At 52.7% G+C, this 20945-nt stretch overlaps 1 protein-coding gene across 1 annotated transcript in view; it reads right to left on the reverse strand.

The window, feature by feature from the left end:
- OTOF (otoferlin) overlaps nucleotides 1–20945 on the reverse strand; it is a 151907-nt gene that overhangs the window by 46170 nt on the left and 84792 nt on the right. The window contains exons 6-11 of the mRNA XM_014526912.1: nucleotides 6847–6920; nucleotides 5586–5712; nucleotides 4872–4926; nucleotides 2566–2697; nucleotides 1520–1582; nucleotides 48–132 (exon numbers count right to left, since the gene is read on the reverse strand). Of these exons, the coding sequence (XP_014382398.1) occupies nucleotides 48–132; nucleotides 1520–1582; nucleotides 2566–2697; nucleotides 4872–4926; nucleotides 5586–5712; nucleotides 6847–6920 (536 nt within the window). The remainder of the gene's footprint in view (nucleotides 1–47; nucleotides 133–1519; nucleotides 1583–2565; nucleotides 2698–4871; nucleotides 4927–5585; nucleotides 5713–6846; nucleotides 6921–20945) is intronic.

The raw sequence follows: 20945 nt of genomic DNA on the forward strand, positions 1-20945 counted from the left end.
ACGTGCCAACACCTAAGCGCAGAACTCCCCACCCACCAGCTACCTACCAGGCTGTGTGTAAACCATCCCCACGTCCATTTTGAAGGAGCCCACCAAGGTCCCGCTGCGCAGGAGGTTCTTAGAGTGGATCACCTTGAAACCAAAAGAGGCAGGAGACAATCAGCATGTTCAGTGAAATGGAGACTATCTGATGGATCAGGGCAGCGCACAAGGGATCCAGACTCCAGGTCTGGTAGGTCATGCCTGAGATGAGTTTGTGGGGGCTCAAGGCTTTGTGGGGCATGTCTCCAAGCCATGCAACTCGGTGTGTTTGACAGTCTCTGCCAAGGACTGGAATGGGACAGGATGCTGGAGCTCAGCCCTTGAGGTCCCTTAGCAAAGCTGGGCTGAGGCATGGAGGGCGCATCTACACGTGACACTTTAATGTGCATTAGCCTAAATTGATATGCATGAAGGGCATATGTCTACACGTGTGTGCCCTTAATGCACATTAAAAATGGTGAATTTAGGCTATTAGTGCCTACATATGATACCTGCAAATGCAAGTATCAAATTTAGGTGCGAACAGTTAAAGCACAGTAACGCATGTGTAGACACATTAAAGCGCATTAACACTGCATGTGTGGACCGACTTGGGATAACTTTAATCCACACAAGCTTCAGGACTAGGGATGGTCATCTGCAGGGGTCGGGAAGGATTCCACCCTCCCCACAAATGTTGGCCAGATATGGTGGCGTTTTTCGTGCTTGTGCCACCTTGGGTTTTTTGCTTCTCTCAGAGACTGGCCAGATCTGGTGATGGAAAAGTGGGGGAAGCAGACTTCTGTGGTCATGGAGTGAGTCCATTTTAGACGCTTGGCTTATAAGTCTTGCTTATAAACTCTGGGGCAAAATGATGGGCTTGGAAGAAATTCATCTCCGGGTCAGACCAGACTGACTTTGACTTTGACTTTGGGGTGGGGGGGATGTTGCGGGGTGTCTTCTTTTGCACTGTGGTATGTGGCCACTTGCTAGGATCAGCCTTGCCTCTTCAACTCCCTGCCAGGGGAGAAGTCATGGGTACCTGGGTCTTCTGTGTGCCTCAGAGCAGGAAACCCAAGGCAGCAGGCTCAGCATTGGGACCTGTGGGGGAAGTCCATGGCTTGGATGGTACAAATGGAGTCTGGGGGCCTTATACTCTAGGAAAGGATGGGATGGACGAAAAGAGGCTGGGAGAAGGGCGGTAAGACGGGAGCTGCTGTGGCTCTAGGTTGGAGCGAGGATTGTCGAGGTGCGGCCAGGCCTGGAACGATGGAGGGCATCAGCAGAGCCAAGAGTGTGGGAGAAGTTGGGGGTTTGGGCAGGTCAAGGGTGCATTGGCAGAATTGGGGCAGAAAGGAGTCACTCCAGGTCAGGACTGCAGCACGTGGGCACAGCTCCTGGCCCAAGAAGCCCCCATGGCACCTTCCCCCGGCAGGAGGAACAGCCTCTTCCCCATAGCACCCGGCAGGGATGAAGAAGGGACCACACACGCACTTACCGACAACTTGATGATCTTATCAAACATGACGTCCGGGGGCACATGGAAATCGAAGACAAAGTACTGGCAAAGGAAAAGGAGAGGTAAGCGCAGGGGGAAAATGCCGGCACCTTTCAGACAGATGTGGGGGGGCGGGGGGTCCAAGCCCTGGTAACAAACAGCAGCCACGGGGACCTGGCTCCAGGCGATGTCGCCATGAGGATGGCACAGGCCCTTGGCAGAGGGGCCTTAAAAATGTACAGTGCTGGTGGTCAATGGCACCAAAAGGCCAATCTATCTGCTCTGAAGGTCTGGGGAAGGGGCGCAGGGCTTCTCAGTCTGGGCAGCAATGGAGCAAACACATTCCTCCCCATTTGCAAAAAGCTTCTCCTGCCTTCCTGCTGCTTGACTCTTCTTCTGAGCCGTATGGGTTCGAGAAGCTGGGAAGGAACATAATGCCCAAATCAGACCAGCTAAAGAAATGACTATGCCGTGCCTGGCTTCTTCGGATCAGACCTGAGGAACTAGGTCGTGCATTCGAAAGCTGGTCTAGCTTTATCCATTGCAAGAGACCACTTTAAAGATCCTTGCCTATCTCGACCATCACAGTTAAAACATCACTCTTACATGACCACAACTAGAGATAGACAGGCCGGCTCAGAACCAGACCCATACCCCCTACGGGGCAGCTGGGGTCTGGTTGGGAGCTTCATGCCGTATATCCTTCTCATCCCAGGGTGAGGGCTTGGTATGAGACTCCAGGTCAGGCCTCACCCTGCGAATGGAGAAAGGCGACAGCCAGAGGCATTTTTGTCAGTCCTCGCACACTCAGAAGAGCCAGCATCCTCCTGGCACAGGGGCAAGTTCTACCTCATGGGCTGCCCCATGCAGCTGGTCCAGCCAGGCATCGGGGGCAAGACGAGTGGGGGATTTCACCTCAACTCCCTGAAACACACGGCTTGGAAAGGACAAGTGCTCGGTCGAGTGTCCTCACTCGATCTAGTCTCTTGGAAGGATCCTGGAAAAGGCTTATCTCGGCGAAGCACACGAGGAAGGGGCCAGCTCACCTCGTTGTAGTAGGGGCAGTTGGTGGACTCCTTCATGGAGGTGTACTTCTTCTCATCTCCCACCTCCACGCACACCACAGGGTCCATGTTCAGCCCCACCAGCTGCCGTGCCTCGATGACCGTGATGCTCACCTGTGGGAGGAAAGGCACAGGCCCCCCTGGTCAGACCCGGTTTGACCCTCACACCTTCCTTTGGCCTCATTTGCTGAGGCACATCCAATGCTGGAGTGACCCCCGCAGAAGAGCCACAGAAAACCCCTCCCACCCTACTGCTAATGGGCCCAAGCCTTGACCTGAGGTACATGTATATGTGCATGTGCATGTGCATGTGTAGTGGAAGGTGGGGATGAAAACACTGGAAACCCCCACTTCATTCAGCCTCCGGTGCATCCCCCCATGTCTCATCCAGAACCGTGGCTGCAAAGTTAAACCAGCTTAGCTAACCCGTGGTAACTTTGCATACGCATGGTCTCCACTGTGGTGGGCCAGTAAGGGGCGCTCCTGAGCTGAGCTGCCCGCCTCACTGCACCTGGCCAAAAACCAAGCTCCGAGTGCCTCCCCTGGGATGCCTCACATCTGGCCCCCCCCACTTCCTGGGGTACCGCTGCCACCACCCAGACTCAGGTCTTTGTCTGGGCCCTGTGCTGCCCGGGATACACAGGCCCTGTAGACCTCAGGATCTTGGAGTGCTTCTATAGGTCTGAAGCACTCACCTGCAGCCTCCTGTGCAGGGGGAAAGTAAAAAGCTGAGCCCACCTTGGGGGGTCCCTTCCCTCTTGAGCACGCACAGCGAGGTGTGCTAAAGCAGACATATGTATTGAACCAAGAGGGCTGAAGGTGAGGGGTGGGAAGGAATACCAACAGCGAAATATAGAAGGAAAACCAACCTTGAGCACATCTAGGTGGCTTGTCAGCCTTTTGAAACGCAACTAGGGTACATTAAACTGAGCTTCCCGTTAGGTTTCTGGTATGTTACTCACTTCCGCATCCTGAGTACGAGAGAGAGCGCGGCAGAGGCCCGTGCTTCTGTGTATGTGTTTAAAAAATGTCCAACCCTCTTTTGTTCCTGAAGAGACCCTCTTAAATAGCCCTCCTGGCCGCACCAGCTGGACCCAGTCAGGGGCAGGTGTTATTTGATGGCGGCCAATCAATTTGACAAACATCACAGTTACCTACTGCAGTGACACGGGTTTAAACCTAGTCCCCATGTTGTGTGGTCAGGTAGGCAACCAGGTTGACAGACATGTGAAAAGACAAAGCAAGAAAAAAGCCAAAAAAAAAAGCAAAAGAGGAGGCTGGGAATGGAGTTGCTTCACACATGCGTGTGTGTATTGGAAGGTGCGGGTGAAAACACTGGAAGCCCCCAACCTCGTTCAGCCTATGTTGTGTCCCACCCAGAACCGCAGCTGCAAAGTTAAACCAGCTTCTCGAACCAGGGGTAACTTTGCATGCACATGGCCTCCACTGGTTCCCACCCACCTCCGGCTGGCCTGCTTCGGCCCTGGCCTATGCCGTCGGGTGTTATCAGTGTCGTTTTTGCTGCTGTGCTCGTAAAGTGTTATTAGCGTTGAAGTCTCAGGACCCATGGTGCTGGCAAAGGGTGCAGCCAGGAGATCCCAATACTAATCTTGTCTTAAAGAACGACCGTCGGCTTGGGTTGGTGGCAAAGATTTGGCCAGGTGAATTGTCTACAAGCACGGCCCTAACCGGTTTTGGCCTAACTAGGACATCACACCAGGAGTTAAGACATTTGTACCTGTGACAAGGTAAGTGGCACAATACCAGAGAGGCTCCTTTAGGCCACTACAAAGTTCCCCTGATTTCCAATTGTCGTCATCTGCCCCCACTGAGAACAGCCCAGCTCCATCCTCTTTGCAGCCCCCCTGCAGGGAGGTGAAGGCTGCTATTCAATCCCCCTCGGTCTTCCCTTCCCCAGACTCAATCAGCCCATTTCCCTCAGCCTCTCCTCACCAGTCCTGTCCCCCAGCCCACAAAATATTTTAGTTGCCCTCCACTGGACTGTCTCCAATTTGTCTACAAATTCCCTGGTCCCTTCAGGCACATCTTGTGTGTTTTCTTGGCAGCTGGCTGGCTGTGTTCATGCCCATTCCTCCATTGCTCTAGCTCAGGTGAGGAAAGGTGTTTGGCGGTTCTGCTTAGCCAACGTGCGATTTAGTTGGAAGCATAAAGAAGGTGTCCTCAGGATGTTCATCTTGCCCCTTCCCTCTGACCCCCAGGCCATTCCCACCCCCTGGGTCTGGGGCCTAGGGGAGACAGGAGAAAGGGGAAAGAGCAGCACCACTCACTTGGTAATCCATTGGCCGGCCAGCACTTGGCTCCATCTTGATGTCAGGCTTTGACCTTTGCAGTGGGAGAGAGGGGGGAGAAAAAGAAGCCACTCATCGTATGAAAATACAGAAATGAGCTGCTGCAAGTGTGCTGACTTAGATGAGACGCTGTAGTTTCTAGCACACAACACACATACCTTTCACCCCCATAATAAGCCCCCGCCTCAGAACTGGGGTGGGTGTTTTAAGCAAGGGAGCTAATTTTCTGCCCGGGGTGGAAGCACCCTGTGTTGAATCCTGCTTCACAATGCAGCAGCTGTGGCATTACTATTGAAGCAACTGAGGGAGTTAATTGATTTAATGTCTCATTGTTCTTCACTCACGTGTTAACAATCAGCTCTCCTTTTTTTAATGCTTGCAGTGCTCCACTAATCAAGTTAACTTTTCTGAGGGCAATTTTGCTGTCTGCTAGCTGCTCCTGGTCTCTCTCCTCCAATGGCACAGCCCTGAAGACTCTTTAGCGCTTTCCAGAATCCTAGAGCTTACCACGGAGACTAGGTTTTAGCAGCAGCTAGGGTTTCAGCTTTAGTTAAGCAGCAAAGGCAGGGTGAGCGAGCTGAAGATTAGGCCCCAATCGTCCTGTATATAGCCATAATGCTGGACAATTCTTTTTTTTCTACATTCTGACTTTCAAAAACAAGCTAAATCTCCCATCAGCTAAATCTCCCTCACCTTTTGTTCGAAACATTAGTGGTAACAGCGGTGACCGACGCCAGAGAGATGGTGTCTGGGTCCAGGCCTCCTCCAAGCCGCATGGCTTTCCGGTCCAGGTCTTCTGTCTCCAGGACGGCTGGTTCATCTGTTGGGTGGACACAGACAAAACAAGGGCCTTAATTTTTCTTACGTATCTGTGGTTGAGCAGTGACTGACAGTGATGAGAAAGCCAGCTGGTACCTCCTACCGAGCCCACCCCATAACTTAAAGACAGTGGTCAGCGGGGCCAAGGAAAGGCAGCGGTTTTGGTACAAGTAAGGAATGTTTCAGTGAAAATAAAGAGCAAGCCATTTGGGGGTTCAACTGAAAAAAAGAGCCACTCCCAAAACAGGCAAAAAACAAAACCTGAACACGGGACCTGGGGCATTTGAAGTGTCGTGGTAGGGGCTGTAACAGCAACCAGGAGAATAGTGAAGGTCCCCACGTCTCAGGCTATAGGGCACAGAGTCAGGAAGTCTTCGATTCAATCCCAGGGTAGTGAGAGCCCGGGGGAGCGGTGCAGTCTCCATCCCTGGAGGCTCCCAGCAGAGACTGGGCAGCATCCGTCCGGGCTGCGGTAGGCATAGCTCAGGCTGCATCTGGGCAGGCTCTGGGCATTGCTCACCTTGGAGGTGAGATATAAGGATTTATAGACCAGGAGTGCTCGACCTCCAGTTCCAACCCATGAGACCACATCCTCAAGCCCCTGGGTTGAAGGTTTGGTGTGTTATTACAGCTCCCTTCCTGCCATATTTCTGAGCACTGCTGTTACAGACCCTAATACGATCCCATTTGACATAAAGAGCAACAGGGGCTGACCGGACCATGGATGTGTCCTGTAAAAAAACAAGACGAGATACCAAACCAGATGCACAGTTCATCTGTTTCGATGGAGAAGGGGTTGGAAGGGGGGGGCACCAGATTTACCCAAAATCAGGAGCTCTGACTTGGGGGAGCATCTCATGCGTAGGTGTTGCCTGTGCAGCCACTTGCTGACAGTAAGCTCCTCCAACAGAGCGAAGCTTGCCCTGTCGTTTTTTGGTCCTTGCAGGAGGTTTTGTTCAGCAACCTCTGAACACCCAGGTGCTGAAACCCAGAGGATATCCCAAGGTCGTCGCGCCAGCTGTGTACAGCGTAGTGTGCATGTGCCGTGGCAGGGGCTTGCTAAAACTCAACCGGCAGCGCCCCAGCCCACCCGGGATTCTCCACGCCATGGCAGGGTGGGGGGCACAGGACGTACCTTGCTTCCGGTGATCCTCTTTCGGTGGGCGCATCTTGCCCAGTTTCATCGCCGAAAATACTCCTTTCCCGGATCTGCAGCGGGGGAGAAGGGAGAGCTCGTTGCGTGCGCTGTGGTGAGGTCTGGGCCTTTCTGGACAGCACAGCACTGTAGGAACACCCCAAACACCCCAAATGGCAACAACTCCCTGAGCTTAGTGATGCATTGGGGTAGCGTGGCTAGGACACGCCACAGTGCAGGAGAGAGTGTAGTGGCCAAAAGCACATCCAGCCACCTCTGCCAGCGGCCCGTTGAGAGCTGGGCCACCCAGCCTGAGGTTGGGAGGGATGTTCTCCAGGAAGAGAAGCCATCACAAGGCTTCGACATCACTTCAACCATGTTATGAAGGCTAAACTATAGTTATTGAGGTGACCCTTAAGTTGTGTCTGACCTCTGGGCTGGCTTCTGCCATGGGGGCCAAGTCATCCTGAATACTTTTGAGCTCTCAAACTTGACCTGCCACCGGCCAATATCCAACAGCATCAAATGGTCTTGCTCCACCGACTTCAACAGCCACTGTCAATAGGACTATAGGAAAATGTATAGCAATACAGGACCTGACTCCTGAACTCAAAAGTGCCTTGGTTACTTCTGATCGGACGTACCTGCACCACATTGTCATGTCCTTGTTCTCTGGTGGGATGAAGGCATCTTCCGATGTCTGATTTCTGAATTGCAAATTCACCTGCCACTAGCATTCATTTAAATTGGCTGACATTTCTGACAGCAGAAAACATTTGCAAGGATACTCGCTCTGATTTATAACGGCCTTCATATTCTGAGCAACTTTCACATGTCATTTAAAAACACAGCAGAGAGCCAAGCCAAAACCAGCCCAAAGTGGATCTGAAATGCAGCCGGCTGGAATCTGAGATATTTTCAGTAAGTGATATTCCTAGAAAACACATTGTGCTACGTGAGCCATTGTAATAATAACCTTAGACTTAAAACAATTTTAGACCAGCTCAGAAACTGGTCCCAGTTGGAGCAAATAATAATACGCTGGTTGGATATAACAGGAGCTTAACATACTGACTTCTAGGCTGAACAGAAACTGGAGCAATGGGTTCATATAACACATTCATAAACTATAGTTATTTAATATATTGACACAGCTTTGGGTCCTCACACTGGATCCATGTCATATGCTGGCAGAGGCAATATGCAGGGTTCATTGAACGATTGAACACATGATTCCCAGCGTTTTCTTCGCTGTTTCTTTGAGCTGTGCTTTCTGTTATATCAAGAAGTATGTGAAAAATGGTTGGCAAATGTTTCGAGGGTCATAAAGCCTACTGGCAAAAAGACCACTGAACTTGGGAAATTTAGTGCATTGTGGGTGTGCCTACACGTGTATTTATGCATGTCTAAACTTAATGCACCTTTGCGTAAGGTGCATTAAGGCAATTTAGGCATGTGTCTACACGTGGCATGCTAATGCGCATTAAGGTGCATTATATTTTAGGCGTGAATAGCTAAGTTGCATTAGCACATGCAGATGCACTAATACACATTAATGTAGTGTGTATTCATTGACACACACCACAGTAATGCACATTAGTGTGTCTACACGTGCACTAATGTGTTTTAACTAATCACACCTCAAGTTGATACTTGCTTTATGCCGGTATCAAATTTAGGCTCACAGTCTTAAATTGCCATTTCAAAGGTACATTAAGGGTGCCCATGTGTAGTTGCGCACCTTGGGACGCCTTAAATTGGGCTAATAAGCATTAAATACGCACGTGTAGACATGGCCTGTTAGTTGACCACGAGACCACGGGTCATCTCCTGAGATGCCCTGTAGCACCACGGTGCACCCCGCAAGATCTGGCAACACCAACACCGGGAGCAGCGTCCTGTGCCGGATATCGAGAGCAACCGATATAGAAAGGTTGGACCGGAGACCCAAGGAAGAAGTTCAAAGGGGGAGTCCACTCAAAACCTAACCTGGAATGAGGGCTATTTCGTATTTTGCTATCTTCCAATCACGGAAGAGCAGAAACAAAACCACGTGACACCCATAGCCAATCCCAGGCTGCTCATGAAGGGCCAACGATTGAAGACTTCGTCTGAGAGTTGACAAACCAAGGTCAATCCAATGGCTGAAATGGGCAGAGCTGGCTGGGAAATGCCCGGACATTGGTTTTGCGGTTCAGAAACGGCGCTGAGTCCAAGCTAAAACTTTTCTGAAGGGTGTATGGATTTCTGCATGAAGGGAAGGAGCCTCAGATGCCGGGAAAATGGGGAAAGGTCTTGGTTTCATTCCCAGCAGAATATAACTCAGTGCTGAGCTCTCACCACTTTGCTTCCCAGCACAGGGCTGGTTTCACTCAATGGTTAGTCGGAGGCTCCCACATCACATATCTACACTTGTGCATCGGGATTAAAAGTCAAGTGAGTCACTGGGGAGGGAGCACAATGTGCACAAACCACTTTGCTTCTGTAGGGCTCCTACCTCCCAGGTCTTTGGGCAAGAAAGGTTTAAAGCCAGGAGCCTGTTCCTCCATGCTACAACCCTACCAAGGACTAATGCACCTCCAGGCCTTCAGGGAAGGAGAATTGAAAAACAACTGGTCACTGATATCCATGTCTTACTAGGTAAGATCCCTGGTTATTCAGCTTTCAAGCAGCCGGGACTCTGTGATGTGGATCCCTCCAGCCCAGGCCGACAATGATGTGGGCAGGACTCTCATTTCTCTGCCAGATGCTATTGCAACTTTACTTCCTTCGCAGATGTAAAGTTTCCCTGCACACCCTCCAAAAGCCAGGGCTGGTCTATGAGAGCAGCTTGCAGGCAGCGGATAAGCTCCCAATGAAAAGCCACCCAAGCTTGGCTATTAATTATTAAGGTTCGTTTTAATCTGTGAACAAAAGCAAAAGGCAGATTGCAGGTGTATGAGGGCATGGCAGCTGCAGAGAGAAGACGACAAGGCTCATATTTAAGGAGGTGAAGAAAGGGCTAGGGGTCAGCGGCACTGCTGGGAGCGACAGCTCGCATTCAGCCCTGCACTTAAATGTGGGGCTTATCCCAGGTTAGCCAGAGGGTTAAGCCCAGGCTTAGAGATAAGCAGTCTCCTAATAGGGCTGGATTTAAGACCAGGCGCTGGTATGCATTGCCTGGGGCACTTTGCTAATTCAGGACCTGCCTGCAAGGGTCAACCAATGAGCTACCCTGGGCATGGACTAGCATTTTCACTGCTAGATGGATGCAATAGTAAGCACTCGCCTTCAGAAAGCTTCTTTGACCCATCTCTGACCGACTTAGTCTACAAGGTGCGAAATGGGCACCATGCCTTAAGCATCCCCAGTCCCGGCGTAGAGTGGGCAGGAAGGGAAGAACCACGGCTGTGCTCCGAGCCAGCCACAGACAAGACTCCCTTGTTCACCACCTTCATCCCCAGCCCCAAATTGGCAACCTCCTATTTTTCCCCCCTCCCTTTGCTCCAGGGAGAGTGAGGAACGGGCGGGAAAAAAGCATGGGACAGAGAAGGGGATAAGAGAGTCCAATCCAGTATCACCATTTCTGCCCATCAAGGAGAAAGAAAAATAAGAGGATAGCAGGGGATCAGTAAAATAGCCAGGGCGCACACACACAGCAGCTGGGGAAAGAAAGGAGGGGTTGCATGAAGTATACCCCTGCCCTCCTTTCCCTCCATCCCCCACCTGTTGCCCTTTCAGATCCAGGGAAGTTTGCAAACAGCAGATTGTCTCCCGCCCCCCCCGCTCCCACCCCCTTTCCATACACGGCTGAGATCTACCTTCACCAGCTGCCGGTCCCGGGTCCAGCTTTCCCCTGCAAGGGATCAGCTCGCACACCAGATGCGCTCTTGGCCGCCGGTGCGTGCAACGGGGGCTCTAGCCGCACCGCACAGCTGCCATCCCAGCACAGCCCGGCAGAAAGGACGCGGGCCAAACCGAAGCCTTGCCCTGCACCAAGTGTGCAAGCAGGGTCGACGAAGGGTGGGTGAAGCAGAGGTCCTGGCCGATTCTCTGCTCCCATCCGCCTCCGACGCTTCGCAGCGTGGAGCAAAGATGCAGGCCGTTGCCCCGCTCCCCCCTTTGCCCCCCACCACCAAAGCCAAAAGAGAGAGGGGAGCTGAATGGAGCGGGCTGGGCAATGCAGACGGGAGCTGGCAGCGGCTGAGAGCTGATACCGTCCCCGTATGAATATTGGATGAGGGCCTGAAAACCTGACACGCCGCCGCTCGTGCTGCGATCCTTCCAGGTGGCCTTGGAGAACCGGCCCCCGCCCGCTTGCCCACCTGTCTGGCTGCAACGCAAAGGGGCTCCAGGTCTGGCGTGGATGGGAAGGGGTCACTTGGAGCCAGGGCAGGGGACCCCCAACACCAATGCAGCCCCCGGTCTGCTCTTTACCACCCCACCTGCTACTAGCAGCCGTGACACTGATGCCTGCCGTGTTGCATGGCGGCTCTAGGGTCCTGCTACCCGCCCTGGGTGGAAACCCAGCTTCCCCCATTCCCTAGACGGGTTTGAGATCAGCCCAGCCAAAAGGACGAGCCCCACACCGGGCCTTTCTGCAGGGAGAGGCGGCTGCCTCACAACCTGCTTCGAGTTAAGACTCTGGTTACGGTTGCTCGTGAATTATGCAGGGCAATTCGGATGTTTTAATTGCCACTTTGGTTGTGTGTGTGTGTGTGTGTGTGTGTGTGTGGGGAGGGGAGGCAGTCATCATCTCCCTGTTTCCAAAGACTTAGAGGGACCTGGTGTGAGCTGAAAACCAGTTCCCTCCTTCTCATCACCCCCTTGGAGCAAAGTGGGTCTAAACCCTGTCTGCCCCCCGCTCGCCATGCAAACTGCGGACTGGAAGCAGTAGGGGATTGAGTGTAGAAAAGACAAGGCTGGGGTGGGGTTGATCGCAGCCTTCAGACACCTGAAGAGCAATTACAGAGAGGATGGAGATGGGCTTTTCTCAGTGGCTGCAGGGGACCGGATGAGGAGCAATGGCCTCAAGCTGTGTCAGGGGAAACTGAGGCTGGAGATAAGGAGCTTTCTGGCTCCTAGGGTGATCGGGCAGTGCCCAGAGAAGAACAGCCCTGGAAGTTTTCGAGAGCGGGTCGGTCCCTTTTTGGGTGGGCTGGTTTAGGACCATAAGGAAGTCAGGTTGGAAAGGACCTCTTGAGGCCATCTAGCAATAGGATCATCCCTGATTAAACCAGCAATGCCCTCCAGTTGGGGCGACGGCCCCTGGGAGGACGGTCCCTAAAAACCGCTCGGCTCCCAACTCAGACCTCCTTCCTCTGCCCTGCCAGTCGCCTCACGGGACCCCGCTGCTTCGGGCTGCACACGAGGGTCCCTGCTGGCACCGAGACCCCAGCACGTGGCTGCAGCGGGGCCGCGGGCTGGGGATGCTGGTGAAAAGACAGAAACCCCACTCCTCTAGGGAAGAGACAGCGAGAGAGGGCGAGCAAACCACGGCCACCTACTTGTGATCGCCTTTCGTCTTGTCTTTGCCTTTGCTGCAGCCGCGGAGCAGAAGGGAAACAGAACAAAGGGGATGGGGTTTAGATGGCGTCTCCACCGAAATGCACTGCAAGAAGTAACCTGCAAGGAGCTCAGGCATTGGCAATGCTCTGCTCACACAGCTCCCATCGCCCCCTCCATCCCTCCACCGTCCTTCCTTCGTCCCCAGGGCTTTTTCATCCCTTTCCTCTCGTCCTACCTCCTCTCAGCACCTTCTGCTTGCCCCTGTTGCTTAGAAGAGGTCTCCTCTGGACTAGCCTGCAGAGGCTGGGGCACGTCCTCAGACCCTCCCAAGGGCATGCTCTGACCCGCACTAGCCTGATTTCATTTCCCGGCGCCCAGCTCCCCGCCTGGCTCAGAGCAACAGGTGGGCAGGAGGCTGAAGCAAGCAACCCCCAAGTTAATCACAGTTTGCTGCTCAGCTCCCAGCAGCTGGAAGGGGAGCAGTTGGCAGGGACATCCAGGGACCGTCCCGGGGGTTGTAAAAAGACCGTGCCAAACACCTAGAATCGAATTTGGCTCTGCTTGCAAAGCATGTGAGAGAGGAGGCTTTGAGGCTACAAGTGGTCCAAATCTACTGTCTCACATTGCTAAGGACCCTTGGGAGTCGGTCTGCCCCATGCAAAACCCTATGGGCTACCCACAGCCTTTGCATCAGACCTAGCGTCCGCACTCCAGCGCCTTCCATCAAGAGCCACTTTGGCCCGGAGAGGTTGCCTGAGACGCTTCTGCCCCAGGGCCCAGCTGGGACGATGCAGCCTGCCTGGGTGAACTCATTTCCCCCACTTCTGCTGGCAGGAGCCAGCTGCAAATAACTGCGGCATGAAAGGCAAGGGTGCCCACGGGTGATCTCTTTGATGGGATCAACTGTAGGAGAGCTAGACAAGCTTCTGGATGCAAGACACTCCTGACAGGTCACTGAATAACGAAAAGGACCCAAGGAGAAATGTCTTGCATTCAAAAGCTTGCCTGACACATGATATAAGAACTACCATGCATTAGGACAGGCCCTGGGTCTGTCTTGCCCAGTCTCCTGTGTCGCACAGGTAGTGGCCTTCTTTTCTAAGGGAGGTTTATAGTGTTTTCCTTGTGGGCATTAGCCCAGGGTCCTTAGGCAGCAAACAGGCTTGTGTTGCACAGCGGCAGAGAGCGGAGGCTGGAGGGGAGAGTGCACGGGGTCTGAGCAAGGTTTTTCCCCCTGTCCCTGTCTCCCTCGCAGCCTCCAGCATTGAGGGTCCCAGCAGGTGGGATGCAGAGGCCGTGCCCCTCGCTCCCTGCTCAACAGGGACCGATGCCCCTTTCCTCCAAGCCTGTGTCCAGTCTCTGTTTGAACCTAGATTAAACTCTCAGTGCCCACCGCATTTGGTGGCCACGAGCCCCCACTTTAATGCCACGCCGGGTGGAAAAGAAGGGCCTGGTGTTAGATTTAAACTGACGACCTGCTCATTTCATGTTGTGCTCCCTTGCTCTTGCATGATGAGACAGTCAGTAATAAATCCCTATTGGCTTTCTCTTTGCCACTGTTTTGTTAACCCTGCTTATGTCCCCGTTCAGGTATCTCTCTTCTAAACCGACCTGGGCTGGCCTCTGCAGTCTCGTCTCATATAAGTGCCCCCCACCCCCATGCCACTCATCATCCTTGTTGCCCTTCTCTGCTTCTTCGATCTCCTTTTGAACTGGGCACATGGTGGGAGAGAGTGGCGCAGTGGCTGTGTCTGCACTAAACATTTTACTCTGCAGTAGACTGATCTACTGCACAGTAAAGCGTCACCGTCTACACATGCAGGCTCTTATTGCACAGTAAATTAGTCTACCTCACCGTAAATTTAGTACCTGCATATATCTCACTTCGCTATATGCACATTGCACATGTCTCGCATCGCTATATGCACATTGCAAGTGTCTCACATTGCGATATGCACATTGCACATGCAGGTAGCAAATTTACTGCACAGTAAAGCCAAATCGCATTCATTGCACATGTAGACACACCCAATAGAAGACATCTCCCTAAGAAATCCTTGCCTCTCTCATCATTTCTGGACCATCACGGCTACAACTTCACTCTTCCACTACAATAACTACAAAGCTGCCCTCCTCAAAACTCACCGCTGCCTTCATGCCTGCAACCAACTCAGCTATGATAGGGCTGCTGGTTCTCACTGACTTTCCAACATCAGGATATCTAATGGGTATTTTTTTTCCTCATAAAGCCCCAGATCCTGGAGTCATGGGGTAATGTGAGGATATTAATTTGCATTTAAAAAACTAAGTGGTCACTGGGATATATACAGTGCCAAATGCTATTGGCCCCTGTTGCACTATTGGGGGTCTTACTGAACATAATGAATAAGCCCACGTTGAAAAAGCATTCCCTTATCTGCCTGCCACATTGGGATAGCTCCACCTCCTTCCCAGAATCCTTTGCACCAGCTGCTGGGGTGAAGGGCCTGCGTTGGGGGACCAGAGGGGTCAACCTCCAGCCTTGGGCTGCCCCTGCTGCAGGGAGTCCATAGAGAGGACATTGCAATAGGGTCACCATAGGAGATGTTCCTCCCAAAATAATTGCTCTCTTGTTTCCTCCCTTCCCTAGTTCACAGTATCCCTGACTTGATGCCGGGCTCCACCACTCGGTCCCTGCAGCTCCCTTCCTCCCAGGCCACCCCCTCCACCAAAATGCAGCTTCAAATGACCAACACTTGTTTGCAGGGCCCTTGAAGGACAGGCAATGGAGTGGGTTCACTGCTGGCATCCATGGAAAGGCTCCTGCTTCCCCCACTACACGGAAATGGACCCTGAGCACTTCTGTTCCAGCCAAAAAATACCCCAAAGGCTACAGGGCGCCCTCTGAAGACTAGAGGCATCCCTCCATGGCCATGGGCAAGGCTGTAGACCAGGCTCTTGAGATGCAAAAGAGCCTTGAAACAGAAAGTAGCTTGCTCTGAATCAGAAATCAAAGTTGCATCCAACCCAAAACATTTATCTCTAATAGATTTGCTTCCTCCCCCCTGGCAGTGCTACCCTCTGTGTGTACATATATCACATGTACGGGATTACAGTACATGTACTGGCCAGCAGAGAAGCAGATACAATAAACAGCAGACAAAAAGAGAATATGGAAGCTAACAAATATCCATACTTGACCCAAGGGTGGGTGAGGGGGGATGAGGGGGGCCAGGACCTATACATATATGTACATACATATACACCCATGCTACACGGTGTGTGTCTCCATGTGGCAAATGGCTCTAACTCCCTGAGGGTTGAATGTTCAGCGCTTTTTGGGGGGGTTAGAGGGGAGATTTGATAGCAGCCTTCAAGTCCCTGCAGGGGGGCTGCAAAGAGGCTGGAGCTGGACTGGTCTCAGTGGGGGCAGATGACAGGACAAGGAGCAATGGGCTCAAGCTGCAGCAAGGGAAGTTGAGGTTGGATATTAGGAAAAAAAATCTCCCACTAGGAGGGTGGTGAAGCACTGGGACAGGATCTCCTGAGAGGTGATGGACTCTCCTTCCTTGGAGGTGTTGAAGGCCCAGGTAGACCAAGCCTTGGCTGGGATGATGTAGTTGGGGCTGGTCCTGCTTGGAGCAGGGGGTTGCACTAGATGTGACCTCCCGAGCTCCCTTGCAAGCCTAGTTTTCTATGATTGTATGATCTAAAGTGTGAAGGCTGGTGACAACTACTAATGGAGAGTGGGGCAGAGGTGGGCCTCCTTCACCAGACAGAGACCGTATCTGCGTGGCCAGTGACACCTTCCATGTGCCGTATCATGTCATCCCGACACCACGATGGGGCCGCTGATACAGGGGACCGGATCAGCAGATCCAGTGCCCAGAGGCAGAGATCGGTGCCCGAACCCCCTGCATGCATGTGATATCTCGGCTAGGGCACAGCCTTCCTTTCAAGGCTTCTCTGCCCATCCAACCTGCTCCTCAAAGCGCTGGGATGCATGAGAGGTCCCTGGACTTTGTGCAACAGCCACGATCCAGGTCAGCTACAGAGATGATGCTCTTGGCTGTACTCACCCCAAATACTTACTCCCCACAGGGCTGCACTGATTCTGCATCTAGGTCTACTACAGCCATGACCAAGGGGGTTATGGGGTGGGCTTCCTCTGTGGCTTGGGGCAAAGCCCAACCCATGGGCCAATAGGGTTAATTGGTTTGGGAAAGGTCTGGCTTCCCTTCCACCCACTGGCTTCCTCCAGAGCCCTGCCCTCATCAGGAAGGACAAAGGCCACCAGAAAGATAATGCAGAGAGATCATGGGTGATGCCCCCGAAAACTGAAGGTGGGAAGTCAGCACGGGCGGGGAAGCCATGATGGAAGTCGGGGTACCTGAATGGTAACATGCGGTGCCTTTTCTCTTTCCCCTTAGCCTTAGCTCTGAAAGCACAGAGAGCGACGGGTCAGCTGCCATCCACTCGGCTGCAATGACAAAGACCCCAACATCCCCACGACATGCCCACCACCAGCAACACGGGGACAAACTGCACTGCAACTGCACACGCTTGCCCATGGGCAGGGCACTGGCACCAGGGGGGCAGGAAAGGAGAAGGCAAGAGCAGCACTCAGAAATGGGAGCACGGGGGTGAGATGGAGAGAGACTGGGATGGATGGATGGGTGCATAGGTGGGTGGACAGACAGACTGTATCAGCTGCAGTTAGTAGAAAAGTGATTACAGGCAAGCCTGGAGGCCTGGGCTGGCTGATGAGGATAACTGGCTGGGCCAAAGGAAGTTTAAAGCTCCCAGAGAGGGGCTGGGAGGACTAAGGGAGAGGGAGAGGGCTGGCTGCTCCACTGAGCCAGGGACTCTCCCAGGGTCTGGGAAAAGACAACAAGCTTTGCTTTGATATTTTATTAAGTTGTACTGAGTGCTTGAGGATTTGACTGTTTATATTGCGAAGCCAGAGGCTGCAGCAGTGAGCCAGGGAACTCACCCTAGGGACAGAGGGGAAAGCCGGCGATGCTGAGAAAGCAGCACGGAGCCAGAGCTGCCCTCCCACGATCTGGGAAAAGACCCTAGGCTGTGAATGAACCTTTTGATTGGCAATGCCTCTGCTGTTGGCTGACTGCTTTTAATACCCTGTCCTGTGAGGCACGTTTGTCCAGGAAAATAATGACTGTGAAAATAAAGACCGCTACACAAACAGAAGGGATGTGAGGATGGGGGGAGGAAGGGACGGATAAAGAGACAGATCAATGGATCAATGGATAGATAGTAAGTGCGTGTGAGCACATATGGATGGATGGATGGATGGATGGATGGACAAACAGGCAGATAGAGGGGATGTGTGAGGACAGATGCAGGGAAGGAGAGATAAAGAGAAAGACAGACACATGGCTAGATGGACAGAGAGAAGATGTGTGTGAGAACAGATAGATAGATAGATAGATAGATAGATAGATAGATAGAAGGTGTGTATGAGAATGGATGGGGTGGATAGACAGAGAAAGGGCAGGTGCAGAGAGAAAAAGAAAAGCCTCAGATCCACTGGGCAGGGGAGGGGAGGGGAGAGGAGGGGAGGGGAGGGAGTGGAAGGAAGGGGGAGGAGCATACATAGTAGGAAGCCCCACCCCCCATTGAAAAACCAGGGTCAGGACACACACCCCTTTCCCTTTGCACCAATGCCAAACCCCTTTGCTGTTACAAAGCCACTCCATGCCACGCCCTAAGTCAGGGCCAACATGTCACACGCATGCACATGCCCAGGCCGTGCCCATGCCAGGGGAGCATTGTGCCCAATACCTGGGATCCTCATTGTCATCGCTGTTCAGGAGAAACACCAGGGAGAGCATGAGTACCAGGGGGAACAGAAAATCCACCCCATCCCATCCTATCTCATGTGTCCGTGGAGCCCACGGAGGGCTGGGGAAGGGGCTGCGTGGATCCACAGGAGATGGCTCTGCATGTAGGGCTACAGAATGGACCCTGAAGCTACCCTCAGGACTGAGGCATCACCCAGGACACCTGGCAGCTGAACCCCTTTGCTAGGATGGCTGCTGGGGGGGCTCCGCCAAGCCCACCGCCACCCTCCAGCCCCCCACAACACAGCCTGGTCTCCGCCAAGCTCACTGCCACCCTCCAGCCCCCCACAACACAGCCTGGAGCTACAGCACTGGACCACACATGAGACCCCATGCTGTCCATGAGACCCTGTCAGCCTGGCAGGGCTGCATATGTCTGGGACACAGGTGCTGGTGCCCCCGAGCTCGGATACATGGACCTGCTAGGACAAGAAGCCACCAGCAGCCCCACCAGTGCAGCCCCAATGCATTAGGAAGGGCTTCATGCTTATCGCCTCGCAGTGCTGAGCCCCTTTGAGGCTAATGTCTGTGTAGGCTAAGCATGTACATGGGGTAAGAGCGTGCGTGGGCTAAGCATGTAAGTGTGTGTGTGTGGGTTAGGCATTTGCATGAGCTAAGCATGTAAGTGTGCAAGGGCTAAGCATGTATATGGTCTGTGTATCTGCATGGGCTAAGCATGCGTAGGCTAACTATATCAATTTGTGCCTGGGCTAAGTGCATGTGTGACCTAAGTGTGTTAGTGTGCACATGGGCTAAGCATGTGTTGGGACTAAGTGTGTGAATGGACAAAGTGCATGCATAGGTTAAGCAAGTGTGAGCTAAGCATGCAAACTTACACAGGGGCTAAGTGTGTGTGTGTGTGGCCTAAGTGAGTAAGCGTGTGCATGAGTTAGGCACATGCAAGTGTGTGCATGGGCTAAGCGTGTGCTGGATTTACTGCCCAACAGCCTCTGTCCCTAGAGCAGGTGGGGTAGGGGCTGGGGCAAAGCTGGGTGCCTCCCACCCTGTCCTGCCAACGCATCTCAAGAGACGCCCATATCTCACGCCCTTTCTGCCCCTGGGGCCATGCCTGGGATTGCTGACAGTGGGGCTGGAGGCGACTCAACACGGTACAGACACACATGGGCACCGGACTCGGTGCAGCAACAGAAACTTCCCTCCCGAGCCAGGTTTTCTTCAGATAAAGACCTGAGCGTGTTTCTCCCCAGACATCGCATGGGGTCACCAGATCCAGGGAGCAATGGCACTGGCATGGATGAGAGGGGAGAGGCTCAAGAGAAAACCCTTCTGCAAAGCCACACACAACTCCCACCCCAGCCATGGGCGCTTGGTACCTTGCTACTGACTTGTATCCGTCATTGAGCTTAGTCCTTAGTTCAGACATTTTGCTGAGCGAGTGGCAGCGAGAGAGAGAGAGAAACAGACACAGCGTCAGGTGGTGACCGGCAGCCCGGCCGCAGCACGGGCAAGGTTACCCCAAATAAACCCCGGGGCTTGAGCCAGAGGCAGCTGGGGGACACCGGACCCCCTCGCATGACAACCTGCAGTTCTGTGATATCGCTTGGAGGCATTTTACCAAGCTCCCTAAAGAGCCAGGCCCAGCGTGGCTTCGTGGTCCACACCGCAGACACAGCTGGGGCGCGAGCTGTGTAGAAGCCACGTATTTGTCAACCACTTGAGCTTGCTTTCTTTAATAAATGCCTCCAGCCGGAGACAGGCCACGGTTCTCCGATCTGGAACAGCTCCCAGGTCACATTTTCACACCGTGCTTGTGGACCCGGCTGGAAAGAGGGAGCTGGAGGGGTCAGTGGACTTGCCACGGGCCTGCACGGATCATGGGCTCGGCTCTGCAAGGGGTCTCTGGGCTGCAGGACCGCCCTTGGCGCCTCCTGACGGGACCTCCGGGCCCTGCGACCTGGGTTCGGCGTCGACCCAGGTGACTTGTGAGATCAGGAGGGATTGGGCAAGTAGAATCAGCCCAAAAAGAAGTGGGGGAAAAGGGCAGAAACGTGTTTTTGTTTTGTTTTGAAATCCTTCGTTTCAAACCTGGGATTCAATTGAAGTTTCTAAAGGGTTAAAAAAAAAAAAAAAAAGACCTACAAAACTAAATGTAAAGGCCTAAAAATGAAACAACAGCTATTTGTTCTTTTCTTTTCTTTCTTTGTTATGGGGATAAAATCCCCCCAAATCTTTCATTATGAGGGAACCCCTCCCCCCCCACCCAAGCTTTCATTTTGGGGATAAAATCCCTAAAAATTTTCATTGCGGAGACAACCTTCCCAAATCTTTAATTATGGGGATAACTCCCCCCCCAATCTTCCATTTGGGGGATAAAACCCCTAAAAAACTTTCATTGTGGGGATAACCCCCCCAAATTTTTCATCATGGGGATAACCCCCCAAAATCTTTAATTATGGGGATAACTCCCCCCCCAATCTTCCATTTGGGGGATAAAACCCCTAAAAAACTTTCATTGTGGGGATAACCCCCCCAAATTTTTCATCATGGGGATAACCCCCCAAAATCTTTAATTATGGGGATAACTCCCCCCCCAATCTTCCATTTGGGGGATAAAACCCCTAAAAAACTTTCATTGTGGGGATAACCCCCCCAAATTTTTCATCATGGGGATAACCCCCCAAAATCTTTAATTATGGGGATAATACCCCACAATCATTCATTTGGGGGATAAAATCCTGCACAATTTTTCATTATGGGGCTAACTCCCCCCCCCAAAAATTTGGAGATAAAATCCTGCAAAAATCTTTCTTT

Source organism: Alligator sinensis, unplaced genomic scaffold, assembly GCF_000455745.1.
Source record: "Alligator sinensis unplaced genomic scaffold, ASM45574v1 scaffold1757_1, whole genome shotgun sequence".
NCBI classification, from domain to species: Eukaryota; Metazoa; Chordata; order Crocodylia; family Alligatoridae; genus Alligator; species Alligator sinensis.